Below are 22,867 nucleotides of genomic sequence, written 5' to 3'. Positions count from 1 at the left end.
ACACATATTCTGCTCATTTTATGCAGATTTCTGTGATGCTAACAGCTGTCAAATCATTTTTGTTTTGTTTTTTTTGTCCCCTTCCTATAGCTTCAGCACTGCCTACCAGTGTATCTACTATTCCCCGGAACACACAGCTAAAGCTCAAGAGGTATTGAGCAGTATGAGTCTCCTCCAGCCCATCATCTCGAGCTTAGCCGACCAGCTCCTGCAGGCCGCCCAGGAGCACTCTTCCCCTGGACTGAGAGATGCACTCAAGAGCCTCTCTGACAAGGTGAGGACACCCCAGATCTTCCATGCACTTTAACTGTCATCCCCAACAGTCCTTTTCTTTTTTTTTTTTTTTTTTAAATTTGGCTTCACACTGCTGCGTGCCCTTTCATATATTGTCAGGCAATCTTAACTGTGACAAGGTAATTTAAAACTCATAATTTGAAGTTACCGGGAAAAAAAAAAAAAAAAAAAAAAGAATATTTGCAATGGGGTTCTGCCTCAAAGCCCGTAACAAATTGTTTTCCTTGTGGAGTTACAATCTCACAATTCGGAGTGATGTTGTGGCTTAAACTGACTCAAGCACGCAGAATGTTTGTTTGTCCTCTCAGAGGAATTTCTCTCAATGTGGCGCCAGCGTGCTTTCTTTCTTTCATCGCAGAATGTTTACATTCGCAAAGTTCCTTGAGCTTAATATCCAAGTGAGACGACGGTGAGAAGCGCTTGCGTTCGACGGGCGGCCCGAGGAGACGATGCACGATTCATCGTAAAACACCAGACCGATACGAGTGAATTGCAGGATGGAGGTTTATGGAGTTCTTCTTTATCAGTATAATTAATGAATTACATCTGGTGCTGTCAGATTGCAATCTGTTGTGGGAGAGATTGTTTTTGCCACAGTGGAATAGAGCCCAATCAGTGCGTTTAATTGGTACATTCGCGCTGTCACCACTTCCTCTCATCCTTGATTAGACACGCACACATTGGCCAAGTAAACCCCTGCCCTGGTCAGCACCAGCAGGGCTGGTCCCTGATTAAAATCTCAAGCTGTGTGTGTGTGTGTGTGTGTGTGTGTGTGTGTGTGTGTGTGTGTGTGTGTGCGTGTGTGTGTGTGTGTGTGTGTGTGAAAGCAAAGGATTGTGTCTGAAAGCTGTTGCTCAAGTCAAGCCTGGGTAGAGCACATAGATCTAAATCATCAAATGCTTTAAAGTCTGCCCTCAAGGAAAGGAGTCTGACATTTCGAAAAATGTTTGCCTAGCAGTATCCTTAAAGCTCGGTAATTACCCTCTGGCTTACATGCAGTTTCCAGGCAATTAGCGCGGCATCAGACATTTCGTAAGAGCTCACCTTAACTACCTGTCCACCGAGAGTGAAAGTCAAGCTAAGACACTGTGGCATTATCCCGGACTCGGATCTCATTTTCGATCTTTTGCGTCAATTGCATTATCGCCACGCTGCCGTGCTTTGAAATATCTCAAGAATCGTAAATGTCGAAAACACATTCGAGAGAAACTAGCGCATGCTTTTATCTCACTCGGGATTAGAGCAATGGATCGCTCGCTGATCCATCTGAAGAGAGTAATCGGACAGCTCCAACAGATCTGGGATGCCGGGTTGTAACAAGGGACGGAAAAAGCAAATGGTAAAACTCCAGAACTCGATTCATTTCCTCACAAAATTATCTTCAATATTCCCTCTTGCTTTACATGAACCGCTGAACATTCACGAGGCCGTGAAGCAGCGCAAACCTAGCAGATCCTTTGATTTGAAACCGCCTCTCAAGAATGCACATATTCCTATTGGCTTTTTCTTGCATTGAGCCACGCGATTGCACAGTCTTTATTACGTAAACAATGAAAGCCCTTGGTTTAGTCTCATTCAGTTACACGTGCAGCAAAACATTGTCGCGGCATTTAACCCATCATGGATGAACCTGAGCTGCAGGCTCAGTGTTTTGCTCAACAACACTTGAGCAGGCTGGGGAAGATAACTGCTCTATATACGACAATATATATACAGGACTGTCTCAGAAAATTAGAATATTGTGATAAAGTTCTATATCTTCTGTAATGCAATTACAAAACAAAAAATGTTATACATTCTGTATTCATTACAAATCAACTGAAATATTGCAAGCCTTTTATTATTTTAATATTGCTGATTATGGCTTACATCTTGAGAAAAATCAAAAATTCTATCTCAAAATATTAGAATATCATGAAAAGGTTTTTTTTTTTTTTATTGCATTACAGAAGAAAAAGAACTTTATCACAATGTTCTAATTTTCTAAGACAGTCGTGTATCTAGTGCATAATATATTATGTGTATTTTGTCTGTTTTAGTGGATGGCACTCCTGCTTCGCAACCAGGTTTGCATGTTCTCTCCTGTGTCTGCGTGGGTTTCCTCTGGGTTGTCCGGTTTCTTCCCACAGTCCAAAAACATGCAGTAAGATAAGATAAGATAAGATAAGATAAGAACAACTTTATTTATCCCAAAGGAAATTGTTGTGCCAGAGTTTAAAGCAAAACATATCAATAATAGCTGATAGTAGGAAGGAGGGAGAATAAGAAATACAATAAAATATACAGTGTCAGTAAGTTCATGGGAGACCCTTAGGTGACCAGATGTGCGAACGGGCCAGCGAATGGCTGAATGTCTCTGTGTGAAACGTGAATGAGAGGCTGAAACGTTGTTTGTCTCTTTATGTGGCCCTGTGAATGAACGCCGCTTCTCGTCCAGTGGCAGCTGAGACAGGCTCCAGCACCCCTGTGACCCTGAGTGCAGGATAAGCAGGATAAATAAGTAATGAATGAATTAGTTAATCATTTAGTTCTTTATCTGAACATCAATCACTCTCTCTATATACACACACATGCACACACACATGCACATACACACACACATTTATACATGGGTTGGATCCCTGCTACCCACTGATTACCGTAATTTCCGGACGATAAGCCGCAATTTTTTTCACGTAAACAACGATGCCGCTAATATATGGACTTTAGCCAGGGGGCGCTAACGAGCTTCACGCCGCTAAAACGTTTATCCTCGTCACATCAGACCGATGGAATGACACAGAATTCCGACATCAATTTCGACACCGAAGAAGACGACTTTGACAGTTTTAGTGCGCAGGAGGAAGCCCGAGATAGCGATCGGCTAGCCGGTGCGGCTTATATTGAGGTGCGCTCAATAGTCCGGAAATTACGGTACGTGTATTTGTGTGTGTATATACTCTTATGTATAAACGTGTCTATACATATATCTATCATCATTCTATCTATCGATCCATCTATCTATCTCTCTATACATATAGAGAGACCGATGGAATGACACAGAATGACTGTGTGTGTATATATATATATATATATATATATATATATATATATATAAGGAACCATATATATATATGTATGTATATGTATATATATGTGTGTATGTATGTATGTGTATATATATATATATATGTATATGTATAGATAGATGTTTGTGTGTGTGTGTTAGTGTGTGTGTGTGTGTGTCTCTGTATTTATATATATCATCTTACCCAAGCATGGTAGAATCAGACCAGCTACATTCAATCTGCCTCCCAGGTGAAGTTAAGTGAAAAAGCTCTATTTTTAACTTTCCTAGTTTCTTCTCTTTTGGATAACACAAAACTTATTTTATTTCTCCGTCGGAGTCTACAGAGACCCTCCTTTTCAGACTCGTGCATTTGCTCAGTCAGGATCACATCAGCATATATATATTGAATAAAGAGTCACAACAGAACATCTCGCCGGGGAATTTCAGGTGTTTCTGATCTCCAAAATGGGTAGGTGTGAAACAGCTGCATCTCGGAGCGGATCTCACATGTGGGGGAGTTGAGTTGCTTTGGCTCAGACTTGAAAATGAAGCTGCGGCCCCTTTTTTTTAACCTTTTTTTTTTTATGTGTTTACTTCTTTGTGTATTTATGCAAAACAAAGAATGCGAGTTTGGTTTTAATGCTTGAGCAGACAGTAAAGAAAAGAAAAATCTGATATTTTAGCTTCACTGAGATACATGAGGGGTACTTATGGGACCCGTGCAAAGCATTTAAAATGGATATGAATTATACAATGTGTTCTTAAGTGTGGTTGAATTTATGTAATATGGATATTAAGGCGTATTTCTAAATCAGCTGCACGATAGTTGAACCAGGCTAGGACCGATGCACGTTTATGACAGGCTTAAATGCCACAGAAGCAAAGGCTATTTGTACTCGGGTTTATCAGGAGTCGAGGAGCCTCGTCCTGAAGAAGGAGATTTCTGGACAATTTTATTTGTTAGTGTGTTTTTCACATAAATGAATCTGAGAATTGACTTTCCCCTCTGCTCGCAAGCCTTGGCAGCAACGGAGATATGAAATATTTAATGAACATGAAGGCATATTAAAAGGAAACAATCTAAATTTAACTAAATGCTAATATGGGAGTAGCCCGGGAAGGTTGTGGAGTTGAATTTTTCATAGCAGGCGGTGTAACGGTAAACATGCATTGCTCAGCGTTCTCGTATTCAGCACGAAATTGGGCCAAATGTTTCTGCCTTTTGAGAAATCTTCTAACTATGTAGTTGCCAGGCGTTTCATTTGGTACAGTTTAATATGATTAATTCTGCCTTTACATAACCAAACCAATCACTTTTAATTGGCCGTCAGATAGGTACTAACGGCGCATCGTGTTTTTCATAACAGTTTCGATCTCAGCTGTTGGATTTCAACAATGGATTATGCATTTACTTAAAATGCTAATATGATAAAAATACATGATTATGGAGGTTTCACATTGTCTGATGAGCAATGTTTGAGCAATATCTTGTTACAATGGATTGTTTGAGCTTTTTTGAAGTTCATTTTTGTTCTGTCACTTGTTTTAACTACCAACCAAAATGTTTACATCGCAAAATTTTACTTCCTAAATTTTAACTTTGACTAATATTATTGTTTGCTTTCCTTGTTGAACCAAATATTTACCAAGTTTAAACAAATCGTTTCATTTTGTCTCTTGTTTTTCTCCAAAATTCATGCATGGTGGCGCTATTGTAAGCGCATCCCACATGACAGCAAGGAGGTCTCTGATTGGATACCGTCCAGAGGCCTTTCTGTGTGGAGTCTCCGCATTTTCCTCGTGGTTTCCTGCAGGTTCTCTGGTTTCCTTCCACGATCCAAAACATGCAAGAGGTTCATTTGAGGCACTAAATTGCCCCGACGTGCGAATGAGCGAGTGAACGGTTGCGTGTCTCTATATGTGATCCTGTGATCGACTGGCAACTGATGCAGGTTGTCACACATTAACATCTGGAATAGGTTTTACCCCCTTGACCCCTGCTTGCAGGGTTAGCAGCAGAGAGAATGAATGAATGAATGAATGAATGAATGAATGAATGAATGAATGAAGGGTGGAAAAATCACGAAAGTGAGTTTATTATGTAATGCGGAGTTATGGCATAGTGCATCAGGTATTACAAAATTATTTTAAATTCATTATGTAGTGAGTATATATTGCATTGATTAAAACCTCAGTGGTGAATATAGAATAAAATGTGAATTAAGAGCAACGCGGCTGCACTGGCTGAATGGGAATGCACGGTGTGACTAATGAAGTGGCCGCTCGACGAACGCTGCTTGGCTTCAGCGGGACTCCAACACATCAGCACAGGGTGACAGCGTGATCATAACATTACAGTCCTATTGAGACTACCTTCCTGCAGAGCTGTTAGAAAACCACATAGCCAGAGATTCTTTAGGTCTGCTTTTATTTCCCTTTTGTGAATAAGGCAGTTTGAACCGGCATGTTAACCTCACTATGAATCCCGTGGCACAAATGTTCACAGAACTTTTTGCACCGATGTGTCTAACAAAGGAGGAGTTGACCAGAAGAAAAAGAAAAGACAAAGTCGGTGGTCTTATCAGAATGGAAAAATACTTTCAACTCGTTTATATTTTAGTGCCGGTCTGTTACAGTCCCCAGCAATGATGGCAGCTTAAACGAGAGGGCGTTTATTTATTTGTATTCTACATGAAACAGTATTTTTCATTTCATTTCCGAACTGAATAGCGCCAATCATTATTTTCATTGTCACTCTCCGTGTCTGGACTCATTTCTTATATCATTGTTTTTCGGCATCTGTATTCATTTGAAATCAAATCGTTATATGAAAAAAAAAAATCATTATGATACGTAAAAGTGAATTACTGACAGTCAGAAACAGGGGTCAAGGCGGACATTTTCACATGTATCACCCGAGCATCTCATCTTGTTTGCTTTTATTCCACGATGTCTCTTAGTTAACCCAAGAGGTTGGTTGGTTTATAAGATCACAAGGTCTAATAGCATTCTTGGTTTAGAAATAGTTAGTGATTTTTGGATAAGCTGTAGATTTTTTTCAATTCATTGAGTTTATTATCCACATGCATTTATCTACCGCATTCCAGACACATTTTTGTGCAACAACAAGCCGAGTGATCTGACGTGCCTCCTGACTGAAGTGTCTCCCGTCGGCATCAAAAGTTCCCCGGCTTCTGAGAAATCACAAAAACCCAAAAGCCATAAAGCCACCGACTTTTCACATCGACCTTAAAACCCGGTCTGGTGTTGTTTTGCACTTCTCCGACGATCAAGTCGTCTGCTCGCTATTCTCTTCACATCAAAAGCCAGCCAAGGCTGTCGGTTGTGCAAATATTGCAATGTAATGACCTTGCAGGTTTCTTTTCACAGAGGGCTCCGCTCATATGTTTTGTCAGAGAGTATTTTGCTATGATAATTGAATTGCTTTTTGCGATTCGTTTTATTTATAAATATATGGTTTTTTTTTTCTTTAATTATCTATTATTATAAATTCAATTTATTTATGCCTGTATTTATTTATTTATTTGTTTGTTTCTTTAATTTTTTTTTTTTTTTTTTAATCTGTGACAACCGCGGGCGTGATGCTTCTTGGTTGCGGTATCATCATCAACTTACAGTTTCAGATCAAAGAAGGTGCGCTCCTCGCTGGAGCAGGCTGTAGGAGGGGTAATTGAATTGTTTGTTGTTGGTTGCTGTTTTTGTAGCTCACTGGCGGCACGGTGGTAATGGAGAGCAGCTGCTTTATGGTGAAGGAGTGTTCATTTTCCTTGTTTCTTTTCACTCTGTAAATAGTTACCTTCCTTCCAGGCTTACTTCCGCCAGTATTTTCTTTTACCTCTCACCCCACTTGCAATATCTGTCGTTCCACGTCCTCTACACTGTCTGTTTTAGTTTTCGAACGCTTTTTCATTTCTGCGCCCGACACACCGTAGTTACCCTTGTCGTTCTGTGTTTGAAACAGACGGAGCAGTTCGTTCACACGCTGAAGGATGAGTTGGTAAAGAGCGCGCTGCTCGCGTTGCACACGGCCCGGCCCGGGTACGTGTCCAAAAACCAGAGGCCGATCCCGGCGCAAGGCGGCCAACATCAGGGCCACGTCCTCCACGCCACCAATCAGAATCAGAGCCCGGTCCAGGGGCTCCCGGCCCAGGTGCCAACCACAGTGGTGACTGAGACCACGGTGCATTGTAACAACGTGGAGGGGTCGCAGTCCCTGACCAGAGGAGACGGGGGGCCGAAACACCAGGACTCCATCCCGCACCACAAAGAGTATGACGAGGAGGAATGGGCAAGTGCTGCGCTTTTTATTTTTGGTCACAAAACCCTTTGTGAAATGATACAGAATTAAATGTTAATTTCATAACCTGTATTTCTAGTTGGTTCTCCACCATGACTTTATCCTGAAGAAACAACTGTGCAGAATCTGGCTGCAGTTCACTGAAGTGCCGCTGATTGTCTGTTGCATTGTACATGTTTGCTTATTAAATGAGACGATTGTGTCTACGGGATTTTTACCATGATCTAGGCGCATCGGTGTCTTATTATGTCTCAAAATACTTCCCCCGCTGTTATCATGTATAAAACCATATTTTTGAAGCCGCGTTCATACATTTATGCACTCATATTTATTCATGCTGATAAAAGGGAGAGGGCTTTTACATCAGTGAGCGTCCGGAGCGCGGTGAAAGAAACGGAAAGCTGGAAATGCTTTCAGAACAACCTCAAAATATCCAGACCGAAATTTCCCTCTGGCCGTTTGGACACGTGCCACCTTGGAGCGGAGGAGGAAACACCTGCTCGGCGGTTCAGACAGATTTATTGTTCGGGTATCATTGCCCGACCCGTCTCGTGAACTTTTATTTTGATTTTCGTGTCGCATCTCCGCTCCCCGATGAATCAAGTGGGAGAATGGATTTTTCGGGGCTGATCTGACGATTGCCCGTGCGTTGGCTTCTTTCAGGACAGAGTTTGGGCCAACGTAGCCAAATGTCTCAACTGTGTGATCGCGATGGTGGACAAACTCCAGGAGGAGGATAACAGTAAGCAAGAGCACGTCCCTGAGCAGCAGCTGGCTGACGTCATAACCTCACACAACCCTGGTAAATCCCAACCTGTCTTCTGTAATCACATTGCACATCTTGATTTTTACTTTCTGAGCCATTGATAATCGTCCCCTGTGGGAAAACTTTCCTCGGTTGTGTATGTTTATGATTTAGATCTGTTTCTGTTTTTTTTTTTTTTTTTTTTTTTTTAATTCATTTCCATAACTTGAAAACTTGTTGTTTGACCGATAAGATCTGGATAGAGCCCCCGCAGTCATGCGACGAAATACAACTTTTCTTTGTAGCTCAATGGTGTTCAAGCTTCATTCCGCTCTCAGTCCTTCTGTTTTCTACAAAGGTTCACTTGAACATAATAGTCCTCACTTTGAGAGTATTTGCACCATATTATCCCACTGCAAGACGTTTACTTCTTACACACACACACATGTGGACGCACAAATTAATTTCAATTAGAATTATATAATCATTTTCGAGTGTAAATGTCAGTTTAGTTCAAGCAGGCCACCGAAGTGCCGCTCACTGTCATCCATCAGCTAATCACCTCCGCCACTTCCTATCAGCTGTCAGCAGCCATTTTGCCACCCGGCGCAGCTGTACATGAATATTTAAATTCTGAACGTCGACCTGGCAATCATTCGACTTGCTGAGCTTGCAGTAAAACACCCAGTTCCTCCCTTAACGGCTCGAAGGGCCTTTTTTTTTTTTCCCTTCAGTCATTTTAAGTTTTGTAAAACCCTATAAGGTATACAGTAGTATAGTGCATTTTTAATTATATTTTTCCAGTGGAATGAAGAGGCATGTGGCATGTAACTATGGGACGACTGCTTCTAATTCAAGTTGTTTATAGAGATTTTTTTGTCAGAATACGACGATAAACCCATTTCTTTGAATCCCAGTTTGTAAGTTTAAAGTTTAAAGCAAATACAAACATAATTAAAACTTTGTCAAACAAGTTGAAAATTAACTCTATCGTTAATTCCCATTTCATGGCAACCGAGGGAGTGAATATTTTATAAACTTTATAAATTTACAACTTTATATATTAGTTATATAAAGACTGGGGGTTATAAATAATTATCCTTCTTGGCTCTTTGACGGGCAGAGGGGTCCTGTGAGACTTTGCCGTCACCAAAACCGGTTATCGGCACTGACTGCAGCGCCAGCATATGTAATTCTTCTTATCTGCTGACTTTGTCCATGCTTTCTATATTTTTGGACTTGGTTCAAGAAGGTGCTTGGTGTAAATCGTAAGCCACAATCATAATTATCACATACAGTGGTTCTGTGACCAAGCACGTAACTCAATTTGCTCTTATAGTGGCCCTTTAACATGCAAATCACGTTATATACTTTTTTTTATTATTAAGGTACGAAGTGCGATCGAGCAAATTTTATCCTTGAAATATAAAAAAAATTCATGATACTAATACGAGAGCAAGAAAATCAAAATTTTTATGGTTGTTTTTTGTTTTTGTATCTTATTTTGCTTATTTTGTGTCTGTTTTTTCATAATCATCATGGGCCTTAAAAAAAGCAAGTGGTCAGGGAAGTGGTGAACCCAGACAGAAATTAAGCATTAAATAGCAAAGCACAAACTTGGTGTGATATGTGACCAATATCGCACGAGAATATAATCGCTGGTAGGAAGAAATTAATTTGTTTTCTGTTATTTTAAATGGGGAAAATTCAGTAAAGATACGTAAAAAATCAACACACGAATCCACTTCTGGAACAAATTAAATTTGTATCTTAAGGGACCGATGTATATCAAAATAAAATGCCCCATTAAATAGAACTGAAATGCTATGAATCGGTTCCAGACTCCAGGTTTGTTATGTGTTTTAAATAGTGAAAACGTGCTTTATAAATAATTAATAATGTATAAAAAATAAAAAGACATAGTAAAAGAGAATGTGAAGAAATAAACTGGTTTTATGAAGTGTATTTACCCTTTGGATTGGATGGAGATGCCGAGGAGATCAGCTGAAGAGGTTCAGGGTGTTTTTCATTTGGTGCTCTATCGCTTAACTTTGTTGCTACACACTTAATGTTACAATTTCACCTGCACTCTATGCTACACTTTATAATTAAACTTCATTTAGCACTGCCCTCATTTTAAAATCATAAAACCATCTCTGACTGGCTCTGAAGGACTCTTCCAATGCCTAATCTATTGCCATTCCCGCCGTCTGCTGCACCAAATCCCCATAAATGTCGTTCCACAGATGATGTTCTCGGTTACGGTATCTCACCAACAACAACTTCTCCGTTACTTCACGGACAAGTCGACTACACGTGCACCACACACATGTTTCTGCATGATTTTGGGCTACGAGTGGCTGGCAGTGTGCACAACTAATTTTAAATGCTATTTCATGGACAGCGTTTTCAAATGCGACGGATTGCATTTCAAAAAACTCATAAGCTGCCGCGCTCGTAAGTCAACGAGAAGTACAGCAGAGTAGTTCTCGTTGTGGTGTCATTGTTGAATAAGTGCAGGGTTAGCTAAGCACTGTAAAGACAAATAAAAACACTTGAACACTTTTGATAGCCCATGGTTATTACTCCCGCCATACAGAGCATGAATGCTGTTCCAAAAGCGCGTTCTTTGAGTCGTGCATGTCGTCTCCTTCGCATCGGTGCAACGTTCAAATCACGTCCCAGACATTTGCATCCCTACTCTGGTCCCTTAACACCCTTGCAGTTCCTTTTACGACCGATCTCTTGATTTATTATGTTGACGGAAAAATAACGCACCGACGATATCGATTGCTCGAGAAAGCGTATTTTGTGCACAGCTATGAACCCTTAAAAATGTAATTTCTGTAGACGGCATTCTTGCTTATAAAAACACACTGAAGATATTGAAAAAATGTGTTTTAAATGTATTACGCGCCGCTTAACCCTAATGTGCATTATATTAAACCGTCAGTGCAACTAAGAGAGGAGTCAAAAAGTCTGAGCTCAAACTCACTAGCTCCCTGTTGTTTAAGTATTAGCAAAAGAGAAGCTAATGTCGTTGCCAGAGAAATGGATGAAAGCAATATTTGAAATGCAGAGCCAGGCACTGTTGATCGCAAGCTGCCCAGACTTCCCTCGTGTCCAATGAAATCCAGCCTCAAGCTTGTGTCCAGACAAGTGCCCAGTCTGCTGCCGCTGCCAGCTGGCACGCAAAGCAGTGGCATTAGTCAGACCGGGTTGTGGGGAGAGGCTCTGTAAGAGTGTGCCTGTCACAGACAACTGCACTCTGGAGTATAGGTGCACTGGTATCAATTTGTGCCTGCCTGCCTGCCTGTCCGCCTGTCTGTCTACCCAGGCGAGCTCCAAGGTAGCAATAAGTCCCAGCCTTGTGCTTTGAGTTACTTGAGTCTGAAAGGTTGCACTAAGCTCACGAGTGCCTTTAGTAAGACTGAAAAGGGCGAGAGCAAATGGTCAATCGCTGTAAGGTGGAATTGTGAAGGGGCTTTGTCTTTAAGCCGGTTAAACCCTTGGTTTTGATGACAAGCCGGTGTTGAATGTTTGGACGGCTGCAAGCGACGGAAGGCGCTCTCTGCCCCCCTCCGGTGGGCAGAGGCGGTACCCGCAGAGTTAGATAACGTGCAATTTCTCTGACATGACAATCGCAAGCGTGACTTGCTATTCACTGTTGGTCCGCGGCCATCTCTGCAGGTATATGTGAGATTGCCCGAATGAATTTCTATTAACACATCAACCTTAAAGGGATTGCGCATTATGTTTTATCCCACACTGACCCCTATTGGAGGAGGAGGGTCACTGGAAAAGTTGCAGACCAGAACGCACATGATCAGTCAGTCCGCTGGATTCACAGGGATTTTTAGAAAGCGGTTGGTTTCGATACATTTACAGCCCAAACTCTCTCTCTCTCTTCCACAGGAATGGCCTTTCGGCGACCTCGATATTGGTTTTCCTTTTTAAACCCTGTTGAATTCCCTTTCGTCGATCTCGCTTTCAGTTCAGACACCGTTTAAATTTTGTATCTTTGGGTTTGTACGGTTCACTTTCCCTTTAACAGACTGACTCAGCTTATCTGTTTCAACCAAATTTCCTTTTACTGTAAATGCCCGCCTGTTTCAAAAAAACCGGTCTTTCCTCAAAGACATGCCGCCTGCTGTTGTGTCTAAAGGCAACAAGTTTATTTGGCACATTTTAATCTGTGAAAGAAATGTAAGTAATGTTCCATAATCCATCCAACACACTCTTTCCCTTGAAATATTTTGTTTTAGGTGACTGGAGAGAGCAACTCTGCCCCCTGGTGACCAGGTTAAAGGAGTGTGTGGTGGAGGTGGTGGAGAGGGCCAAGAGAGCCATGACATTCGTGCTCCTGCAAGAGGCAGCTTGCAGCATCCCACAGGGTCTCCTCCTCCAACAGAGGAGAGATATCGTCTTCAGTCAGGCAGTAAGTGATCCAGATAGATAGATAGATAGATAGACAGACAGACAGACAGACAGACAGACAGACAGACAGGTAGAGTGTACTTTTTTGATCTAAAATTATATGGGGAATTTTAAGGACAGTACAATAGAAGGTCAAAAAAAAGCACAAGGAATATATTTATACACAGTAAAATAGAATTGTGAGTTACTTTAAGTGTTGAAAAAGAAAGAAGTTAAAAAAGAAATATGGAATAAAAATCAGACTTTATATAGAATTAATTATGCAAAAAAGGACAGCCCTGATAGATAGATAGATAGATAGATAGATAGATAGATACATACATACATACATACATACATACATACATACATACATACATACATACATACATACATACATACATACAGTATGTTTGTGAGGGCGACACTGCCAGTTTCCTCATCTTTGGCCACTGACAGCAGCAGAGCAACACAAAACCAGACATACATTCGCATGTGGTCACAAACACATTATGACAAACGTTCACAAGCAGCCGCAGCGCAGACGAAAGCCCTTGTCGCCATGGTTACATTCCTGAACTTCACCTTTCTTTTGCTCAGATTGCTCTTAAGATATGGTTCACAAGTCAGTAACCCTCGTGTGTCATCACAACACAAGAGCCATTGTGATTTGTTTTCTTTAATTAGAAAGATGTTGAGAGTTGGTATTTATTTGCAGACCTTTGTTTTGATCGTGCAGGTCTGAGCAGCTTCACGTTGTTTTGATCACGCACGTCTGAGAGGCTTCATGTTGGGAAATCTCACGTTTGTCAGGATGAAAAGGGCGGGGATGGGTGGTCAAGGAAGCCTCTGTTCAATAAACCAACCATGGAAAAAGAAAATAAAACAGAGTAAAATGCATCTAGATAGATAGATAGATAGATAGATAGATAGATAGATAGATAGATGGATAGATATGATGAGGTAAGGGCGGGAGAGTGGATAGATTCACGGATGGATAAATGAGTAGTTCGGTGGATCAAGAGATAGACAGACGGACAGCACTCTGTGTGGTTCCATGGCATTTTTTTTAATCATCATTTTCCAGAAATATTTGAGCTGTTGTTTATCTTTAAATAACATTTGCTAAGGAGCACATTTGTTTACATTTGCGTTTTGACAGCTCGCCGCCTTGGCCTGTGGTTTTGTCATGAGGCTGTACGCAGGAATGCAAGATAAAGGTTTCCTCAGACAGCTGCACCACGTTGGACTGGTTGCCCAATTTGAGAGCCTGCTCAGCACCTACAGTGAGTCAAACCTCAGAGCGTGTCAATATGTCAACATTCTTTATAGTCAATATGCGATGCAGAACGAAATTAGGATTGCTACGTTTTTCTTGCTTCAAGGGACAGACCTTGGATTGAGGTGCAATGTTTAAGATAACAGAGGATACATCGCTATCACCTCCAATAAATGGGAAGAACTGTAAATAGACATTAACAACATCAGCAACCTAAATGACAGGAGCTCCATCTCAATCATGACCGCTAAAAGCTTTTGTTTACAAATGTTTGAAATAACCACTGTTGGTTTGTCAGTTCAAATGAGGATATTTTATATATATATATATATATATATATGTATATATAGGGCTGTCTCAGAAAATTAGAATATTGTGAAAAAGTTCTTTATCATCTGTAATGCAAGTACAGAAACAAAAATGTTATACATTCTGGACTTATTACAAATCAACTGAAATATTGCAAGCCTTTCATTTCTTTAATTTTGCTGATTATGGCTTACATCTTAAGAAAAGTCAAAAATCCTATCTCAAAATATTAGAATATCATGTAAAAGTAATTTTTGTTTTTTTAATTGCATTACAGAAGATAAAGAATTTATCACAATATTCTAATTTTCTATGACAGTCCTGTATATATATATATATATATATCGTGCTTTTGCATGTTTTCTCATTTCCCAGGCTTCTGTGACAAAAGTCTACATTTTTTGTAAACAAAAAGTCTACAGTTTTTATATTGTTCATAATCCCAAGGGAAAACGATTCTAAAATCAATGAAAATGCAAATTCTAAGATTGAATCAGACTCGATCGCATGATCAGACCGTCTAATTTTGACCAAATTGGTTGTTTGGAGTCACTGATCCTGTCATGCCGGCTCCATCAAGGTGATGAGATTGGGATGCTTGAGGACATGGAGGTTGGAATCTCAGACCTGCACAGAGTCATGTTCAAGATTACAGAGGCCAAGACGGATGACCTCAGTGACCTCCAGCCCATCGTGTGTGGCCAACGGTAAGATACTTACATGCAGGACATATGTTGACTCTGAGGGGTCCTGTTTATAGCAATTTGCAAGCACACTAAATAACTAGGCTAGGAGATTTAAATACATTTCATTTCACTTGATGGTTTGAGGACCAAACTCGTTGAGCGATGAATTTTTTTTTCCAGTGGCCTTTTGGTGCGTCTCTTGAAATAAATGAAATAAAACATGAAAATCATTCTCCTCGTAAAGTCAAATAATCCTTGTAACCACTACATTACTATGCAGTGGCAATTTTAATAAGCCCAACAAGCATTCTTAACGAAGGGACCTCTAACCTCTCACTATCAAAGCTTTCATTATTCTGCTGGTGTTTTTTTAACAGTTCTTGAAAAATAAGAGAGAAGATTTTCTTTCAACCCAACTTCTTCAGATCAGCCGGAATTAAATTAAAGCTACATGATTGCGTAGTAACCTGGCCTCTTTATAAGCTCGCTATGAAAAAGTTTTGCAGTCATTAGAGAACGCTGATGATTTCAACAAAAATGTTGTTGCTGGAAGTCACTTTTTCCCCCCAAAATTGGCAAAAAAATTAAAAAAAAATAAAAAAATCTGATTCTGAGTACGTTTCAGGCGGTTCATCATGGGCTTTGAGAGTAAAAATAAATTCAGTGAAACAGACTTTTCGGGTTTTATTCAGAACTCGTTCACTGACTGTGAGCATCCTGCAAGGGAATTAACAGCCCGGAGAGCCGGGCTTAGAAATGATGCGGAAAGAAAAAAAAAGAAAACGCTATTTGGAGCCTCAGAGTGAGGCTGGGAACGATTTGACCAATGTCAAGAGAACCGCTAGAGATAGGGGTGAGTAAGGATGATGTATCGAGAAAGAGTTTCTCCTTTCCTTCCGACTATTCCCTTCAGGGGTCGCCACGGCGAACCATCCGCCTCCCTATTCCCTGCATCCTCTTCTCTCACACCAACCAAGTTCATATCCTCTTTCACACCATCCATAAATCTCCACTCTGTTACTATCCATCCCAAACCATCTCACTGCACCTCCAGAACATCTGACATGTGCCTTCAAAGTGTTTATTGTCATATGTTCAGAGAGGAAAGGTGTTTCCCTGAACAATGAAATTCCTACTTTGCTGTCCGCAGTGCATTCAGATATGTATTGAAACAATCAGAATGAGCGTAAACATTTATTTATTCCCAAGGGGCAATTGAGTGAAATAAGTGTAAACATTATTATGAATATAAACAGCGTTGGCAATGCAGATAATACATTTGAGGACAGCTTGCTGTGCAACTCACAAAGTGGATGACCTCTGATGGACTCATTCCTGATCATTTTCATATCCGCAACCTCAAGCTCATTTTCTCCTCGCCACTGTCTCTAAGCATTGTTGCATCGGTTTTTGCATCTTTTCTTTCATTCTGGCTAACACTCTTTTATCACACATTACCCCGACACTCTTCTCAACCCGCTCGATCCTGCTTGCACAAGTTTCTTCACGTAACTTCAGCACGCAGATAGTCATACTATGCTTTATATGCGGGTGCACTAACATAAATAAAAGACAAAAATCTTCAGAACAACAAATCACATCTACTTTGATCCACAGTAGCGATCTAATGTTTCTGTATTCAGTTGCAAAATTGCAATTTATCAAAATGTTGCTGTGTATCGGAAGTAGTAGTGTAGTTACGCATTGGACATAGAGGGGAAAATAAGTATCCTTATATCTTGTTCCACACTTAAATTGTTTTGTGGCCATGAGCGATATCTTGCTCCTCTGTTTGACAAGATAGATCTCTTGGCCATAAATTAGTCTGTGGAGGCGAGGTGTATCTTGTTATCTCATGAGATAATTCACTCCTCAAACTATCAACTAAGATATATCTTGTGGCCGCAGCGGATCTCCACAAGTAACAGACGAAAATTTAGCATTCTATAACACCCAAAGGAACGGGCAAAATCAGGAGAAAAGAAATGCCTTGCAGGGATTCTTGAACCTTACATCTGTTGTTGATGTTTGTTATCAGGACGTAAATTCGACGGTGAGTATATTTCCTTTTGAAAAATCTATGACATATTCTCTCGGGGAATATAGTCTGGTTGTGTAATAGTGCAGCGGCTACCGAACAGAGGAACCAGCATGCAGGTTCTTCAGGGCAGCTCTACTTCTGATTTCTTTATTCCACGGCTTTTACGGCAGTCCTTTCATTCACCCCGACAAGTCGGGGAGCGTACATCTCGACTTGTGGAGCAAGACTTGTACAGTTTTTGGGTGATTTTTCGGCTCGACTAAACAGAGGAAGCCCCCTTTCCTCCTAACTTGACCTGCAAACCCAAGAACCATCATGGACAGATTCCCAGGTGGAGGCGTGGCTTCATCAGAGATCAGCTCAGAGCCCCTTCTTATTTGCAGTGGTGATGGACAGGCTGACAGATCAGGTCAGACAGGAATCTCCATGGACCATACTATTTGCAGACAGAGATTGTGATATGTAGTGAAACAGGTTGAAAAAAGTCTTGAGGGGTGGAAGCATGCGCTGGAAAAGAGAAGAATGAAGGTTAGTTGCAGCAAGACAGATTATATGTGTGCGAACGGGAGGAAATCGGGTGAAACGGTGAGGCTACAGGGAGTGGAGGTCAAGAAGTTAGAGGAATTCAAGTAGTTAGGGTCAACAGTCCAGAGTATCGGAGAGTGTGGAGGTAAGAGGTAAAGAAGCAGGTCGGAATGGGTGCAGAAAAGTGTCAGGGGTGCTATGTGATGGAAGGCTATCAGCCAGAATGAAAGGAAACATGTACAAGACAGTGGTGAGACCAGCGATGCTGCATGGACTAGAAACAGTGACAAAGACAAAAAAAAACAGCAGGCAGAGCTGGAGGTCGCGGAGATGAAGATGTTGAGGTTCTCTTTGGGAGTCACCAGGATGGACAGGATCAGGAATGAGTCTATCAGAGGGACAGCACATGTTAGATGTTTTTGGAGAGAAGGTCAGAGAAGCCAGACTGAGACGGTCGGGTCCATGGACAGAGGAGGGATAGTGAATATAACTGTAGACGAGCGAGGAGGATACAGAGAATAGGGTTAGATGGTGAAGGTTGATTCGCTGTGGCGAAAAGCTGAAAGGAAAAGAGGAAGTCATGTGCATGATTTGTTTACGTACATCATAAACATACCATCGGGTTTACATTTCCTTTAACAGTGTCTTTTTCTGTGTTCAGAGAGCACTTCACCGTGGAGGTACCGTTACCCCGACAGGTTTTTCAGGCCATGCCAGACGAGATCAAGGATGGCAAGCCTCTGCGAGTGTTCCCAGTGCTCTTCAACGTGGGAATCAATGAACAGCAAACTATAGCAGAAAGGTACTGAAAACTCATCTTGCTTCATCTGAGATCATTTTTTTTAGTGTGGATCTCTGAATGAAGAGTGACATTTATCTTTACAATATCTGTTTAGGAAACTGGAGCTAATTATTATTTATTTGTTTTTCATATTTTTATTAAATGACATTAGATTTCGATTCAACTTTATTGTCAGGATACAGAGTAACAAAACGCAGTGAGAGAGAAATTGTAATGTCTAGGTTAGGAGGCATCGAAATGTTTAATAATGTGCATGTTTCCTCAATGAAAAGACTGACCGATTTGTGTTTTTTTTTTAAGTAACTCAAACACAACCGTGTTGTTTTTACCTTGATGGAAAATGTACTTATCTACCAAAACAAGATGAGTGCACAAGTTCCACCCATCCCAAACTCCCAATATCTTGCCTTCATTCTGTCTGTCCTCCCTTCAGGTTTGGAGATATTTCCCTTCAAGAGAGAATAAACCAGAAGAACTTTGAAATATTAGAATTTTATTACAAATCATTAAGTGAAAAGGTGCCACTTGAATGTAAGTAGTCTGTATTCCAGGATTTGTTTTCATTTGCAACTCAACAATTATTATCCAAACATGCAGCAAGCAGTATCAGTTGTTCTCTTTTTGTATTTAGTTACATTAAAGTGAGTAGCAAATGGTTTGTACAAAAGAGTCAACCGTACGTAATGACAAAGTCATTGTAAAATGTGATACATGGATTTGTTTTATGTTGTTATTTTTTTGGCCACACACTCTTACTCACAAAAATGGAATGCCTGTCATGTTTTCTTTGAACAGGTCTACCATGTTTTCAGACACAGGCTGACATAAAAGAATTACTTGAAACCCTGGGCCAGAATGTAGTCACAAAGAAAAGGAAGAATGTGGAGATACTGTGGATTGCTGGTGCGGTAAGCAGATTTTCTTGATTTTTTTTTTTTTTTTTTTTTTTTTTTTTTAATAGACAGAGTGATTTGCTGTTGTTTTGGTCAACCTGTCAGTGTGAAAGAAGCCAAAAAGCTAATTTGTGGAGGGTTGGTGACAATTTTGGAAACCCAACGTTGTACCACGGCTGTGTTTCAACTAAACTAATGGCAGTTAATAACAGCATTCATGACATTGTTCCCTCTTTTGTTCAAGAGGTTGAGATTTCGCTTTGGGATTAGTTCAGTTTTGTTTCTCATGTTTTGACTTTCCTTTCTCATGGGCTCAATGCCTGTAGGAGGGGCCAAGGGGTTGGGTGCAGCGGGATGCTTTGACTACGGGTAAACAGTGTGGTTTTCCCTCAGCAGGGTCCAGGAGGGAGCATGGGAGCATGCCCAATCAGTCTGTTTGTGCTTTGTAGACTTGGCGAAGGCATAGGGTACCAAACATCCTAATGTGGTCATTTGGATGAGATCCGACCCAAAGCGGAGGACTTCAAATATCTCTGGGTATTGCTCACGAGCAAGGGAAAAATGGATCAGGAGATCGACGGGCGGATCATTGCGACATCAACAGTAATGCTGACTCGGCATCGGTTCGGTCGATCTGCATTCCCTCCCTCACCTATGGTCACGAGCTTTGGGGAGTGACAGAACGAACAAGCTTGCCAATAAAACAGGGAAAATGAGTTTGCTCCTTAGGGATTGGTTGAGCAGCCAGGTCATCCAGGAGAGGCTCAGAGTGGAGGCGCTGCTCCTCTGCATCAAGAAGAGCCACTTAAGGTGGCTTGAGCATCTGGTCAGGATGCCTCCCAGCCCTGGTGAGGTGTCTTGGGTATATTCCTCGGTGAGGAGGTCCCAGGGTGGACCCAGGACACTCTGGAGGGACTCTGTCCCTCAGCTGGCCTGGGAATGTCTCAGGATTCCCCCAGAAGACCCGGACAAAGTCACCTTTGTGCATGGGCTGCTGCCCCCCGAGACCCGACCCTAGATAAGCGGCAAATACTGGATGGATAAAATAAGACGTAAACCAAGCAAAACTAAAATGGAAATAAATTCTTATAATAAATGTACAGAATGACATGGATATATTCCATGATCATTTGGGTCGTCACCAAACAGACGAAAGCAATCGTATCGCAGAATTCTTAAATCAAGTCTCCAGACTGCACATGTATGAGTCTTCTTAAATTGATTTACAGACCTAAATTCCTTGTTCATTGTATGCATTTGCTGAATCTCATCTCTTTCTATTTTCAGATTTGCAGAAGATTAAATGGCATCAGGTTCACCAGCTGTAAAAGTGCCAAAGACCGAACATCCATGTCTGTCACATTAGAGCAGTGCGCCCTTTTACGTGATGAACACCAGCTTAGCAAGGATTTCTTCATCCGCGCACTGGAGTGTATGCGGAGGTAAGGCTATAATAAAACCTAATAAAGCGTTACTGGTGGCGGTTTTCCCTTTGTTACCACGTTTTCTCTGCCTTGACATCAAATATTGTGATTGAGTAAAGATAAAAACGAAATCTTGTTATAGTCGTACTGTAATGTAAACCTAAGGACTCCGTAACCTAAACCCACACTACGCGTGCATCTGCTCCACTGTGCTCGTTATCATTCATGTGCATCATGGCTTAAACGTCACAATGTGTTGTTCTTCCACATTCTTTCACATATGCATGTTCCTGTTCCAAGAATAGTTTGTCTGAATCTGATAAAGCTCGATCCAAAAATCTCTAAATGATTGTCTCATCTGAAAGACCAGTGGTAATGAGCTGTACTTTCAGATGGATGAGGGTCGCGGCATAGAGTGAAATGACACAACTCACAACAAATAGAAAATAATCCAAAACAACAAGCAAGCTTAATCTAAGGTAAAAAATCCAGTGTCAATGTTTATTACCCATAAAAGCCCCAAACCACAAATCTTCTCATTCGTATCGATCTACACGATAGAAAATTTTGAATCAAAATCAGAATTCAAATTTCACGCCCGATAGATGTTTTACAAATGACCATTTATGTTTTTGACTCATAAACTGATGAAAAATTCATTTCTATATGATGATTGTCTTCATTATAATTAAAGCTGCTCATTATCTCGCTCGCCCTGAGCACACGTGTAAACATTTAGTGATAAACATTGAATACTATTTTGTGTATCTTACTACATTAACACAAATATGAAGCAACTGGATGTGAATCCCACCAGTGTAGGGGAATTGTTGTAACATATAGTGTGTTAATATTTGTTGAGGACGATTACTGTCTGACAAATGTGTAATTATGTGGAAAACTTATAGATGAGGGTTGATGCATGTGGGAAAAAAATAAAAAATATATAAATAAATTATATAAATCATAAAAATTAATTATATAAATTAAAATTTAGAAAATAGGACAGTCGCAGTAGCTCCAAACGCACTTCTGTGGTTTTGTTCATAAATATTATTTATTTTAAAATAAAAGGTATGAGCATACCTTGCATTTTAGTATTTTATGAACAAATGGCAAATTTTCTACCCCTCTCTCTGTATACTTGTGTGTGTGTGTGTGTGTGTGTGTGTGCGTGTGCGTGTGCGTGTGCGTGTGTGTGTGTGTGTGTGTATAAACTCACACACACACACACATCCTGGCCATGTGATCTGTATCAGTGAGCATCCTATTCCAACACCTAGCGCAACTAAAAACTCTCAAACGGCAACCTGCGCCGGTCCAATGGGAATTTAGAGGCTTGTCTTCGCATGACATTTATTGCAGAAACATGAAGAACTTGTTTGAATAAGTAGGTGAATTCTAGATTTAGGGCACGGCCCACAAAAGCCTCTTCAAAAGTCTCTTCTCGCAAAACGTCCACACAGCTACTCAGTGCCAATCAGCAGGATTTTCGGATGCTGAAAAGTTGTTTTTCCATCGCATCCCACTGCATGTTTCTGCTTCTATCCGTCAACCACTGCTGACAGTCATCTCTTGACCTGACTCTCGCTTTGGTTTCTGTTGGCCTCTTACATTTCTGCTTCTTAGGACCATCCACTTCCTGCTTGTCTGTGTTTATCCTAATGGCTCTGTATCCTCATGGGTCCTCTGGTCACACCCTGCATCGGTATTTCAAGACATCCCGACTGTCCTTACAGCACACTATTTTGATCTCTCTGTTCACTCTGTTTCACTCTGACGGGCGCCCCCGCAGTCGGCTGACCCAGGGAGACATTGGGCAGTTGGAGGACCCTGAGGCTGGCGCCGTGACAGAGAACAAACCAGCGTCACGTCACTTTTACCCCATTGCCCTGCTGCTCGTTAGCTCTCACTTACTGGTTGTGTGGCTCATTTTAAGTCTTGTTTTTCTGCTTGCAAAATATCAATAAACAGCTGATAATGCCGTCTGTACTCACTCCTTTCTTCTGTGCTTACTGTCCTTTCGTGAGCGGCGGTGGTGCAAATCGATTGGCTTTCTGCTGGATAATTGACACGGGCCGGAGGA

The 22,867-nt window shown here is 41.0% G+C and overlaps 1 protein-coding gene across 5 annotated transcripts in view; it reads left to right on the top strand.

Annotated features, from left to right (window-relative positions):
- inpp4b (inositol polyphosphate-4-phosphatase type II B) overlaps positions 1–22,867 on the top strand; it is a 164,383-nt gene that overhangs the window by 138,186 nt on the left and 3,330 nt on the right. For 4 of the 5 annotated variants that reach the window (XM_086157337.1, XM_086157339.1, XM_086157341.1 and 1 more), the window contains 11 exons: positions 91–274; positions 7,326–7,652; positions 8,325–8,463; positions 12,672–12,844; positions 13,985–14,108; positions 14,991–15,117; positions 18,324–18,464; positions 18,898–18,995; positions 19,260–19,372; positions 20,645–20,799; positions 22,577–22,765. In XM_086157337.1, the coding sequence (XP_086013463.1) occupies positions 91–274; positions 7,326–7,652; positions 8,325–8,463; positions 12,672–12,844; positions 13,985–14,108; positions 14,991–15,117; positions 18,324–18,464; positions 18,898–18,995; positions 19,260–19,372; positions 20,645–20,799; positions 22,577–22,751 (1,756 nt within the window). In that variant the 3' untranslated portion in view covers positions 22,752–22,765. Of the gene's footprint in view, positions 1–90; positions 275–7,325; positions 7,653–8,324; positions 8,464–12,671; positions 12,845–13,984; positions 14,109–14,990; positions 15,118–18,323; positions 18,465–18,897; positions 18,996–19,259; positions 19,373–20,644; positions 20,800–22,576; positions 22,766–22,867 lie in introns of those variants that run through there. The other variant, XM_086157338.1, reaches the window with a different exon arrangement.

Source organism: Fistularia commersonii, chromosome 12 (genome assembly GCF_037954325.1).
Source record: "Fistularia commersonii isolate RoL2024-O1a breed Wild chromosome 12, RoL_Fcom_v1.0, whole genome shotgun sequence".
Taxonomy (NCBI): domain Eukaryota; kingdom Metazoa; phylum Chordata; class Actinopteri; order Syngnathiformes; family Fistulariidae; genus Fistularia; species Fistularia commersonii.
The sequence above is the reverse complement of the archived record's forward strand: the minus strand, read 5'-3'. Positions and strand labels throughout refer to the sequence as shown.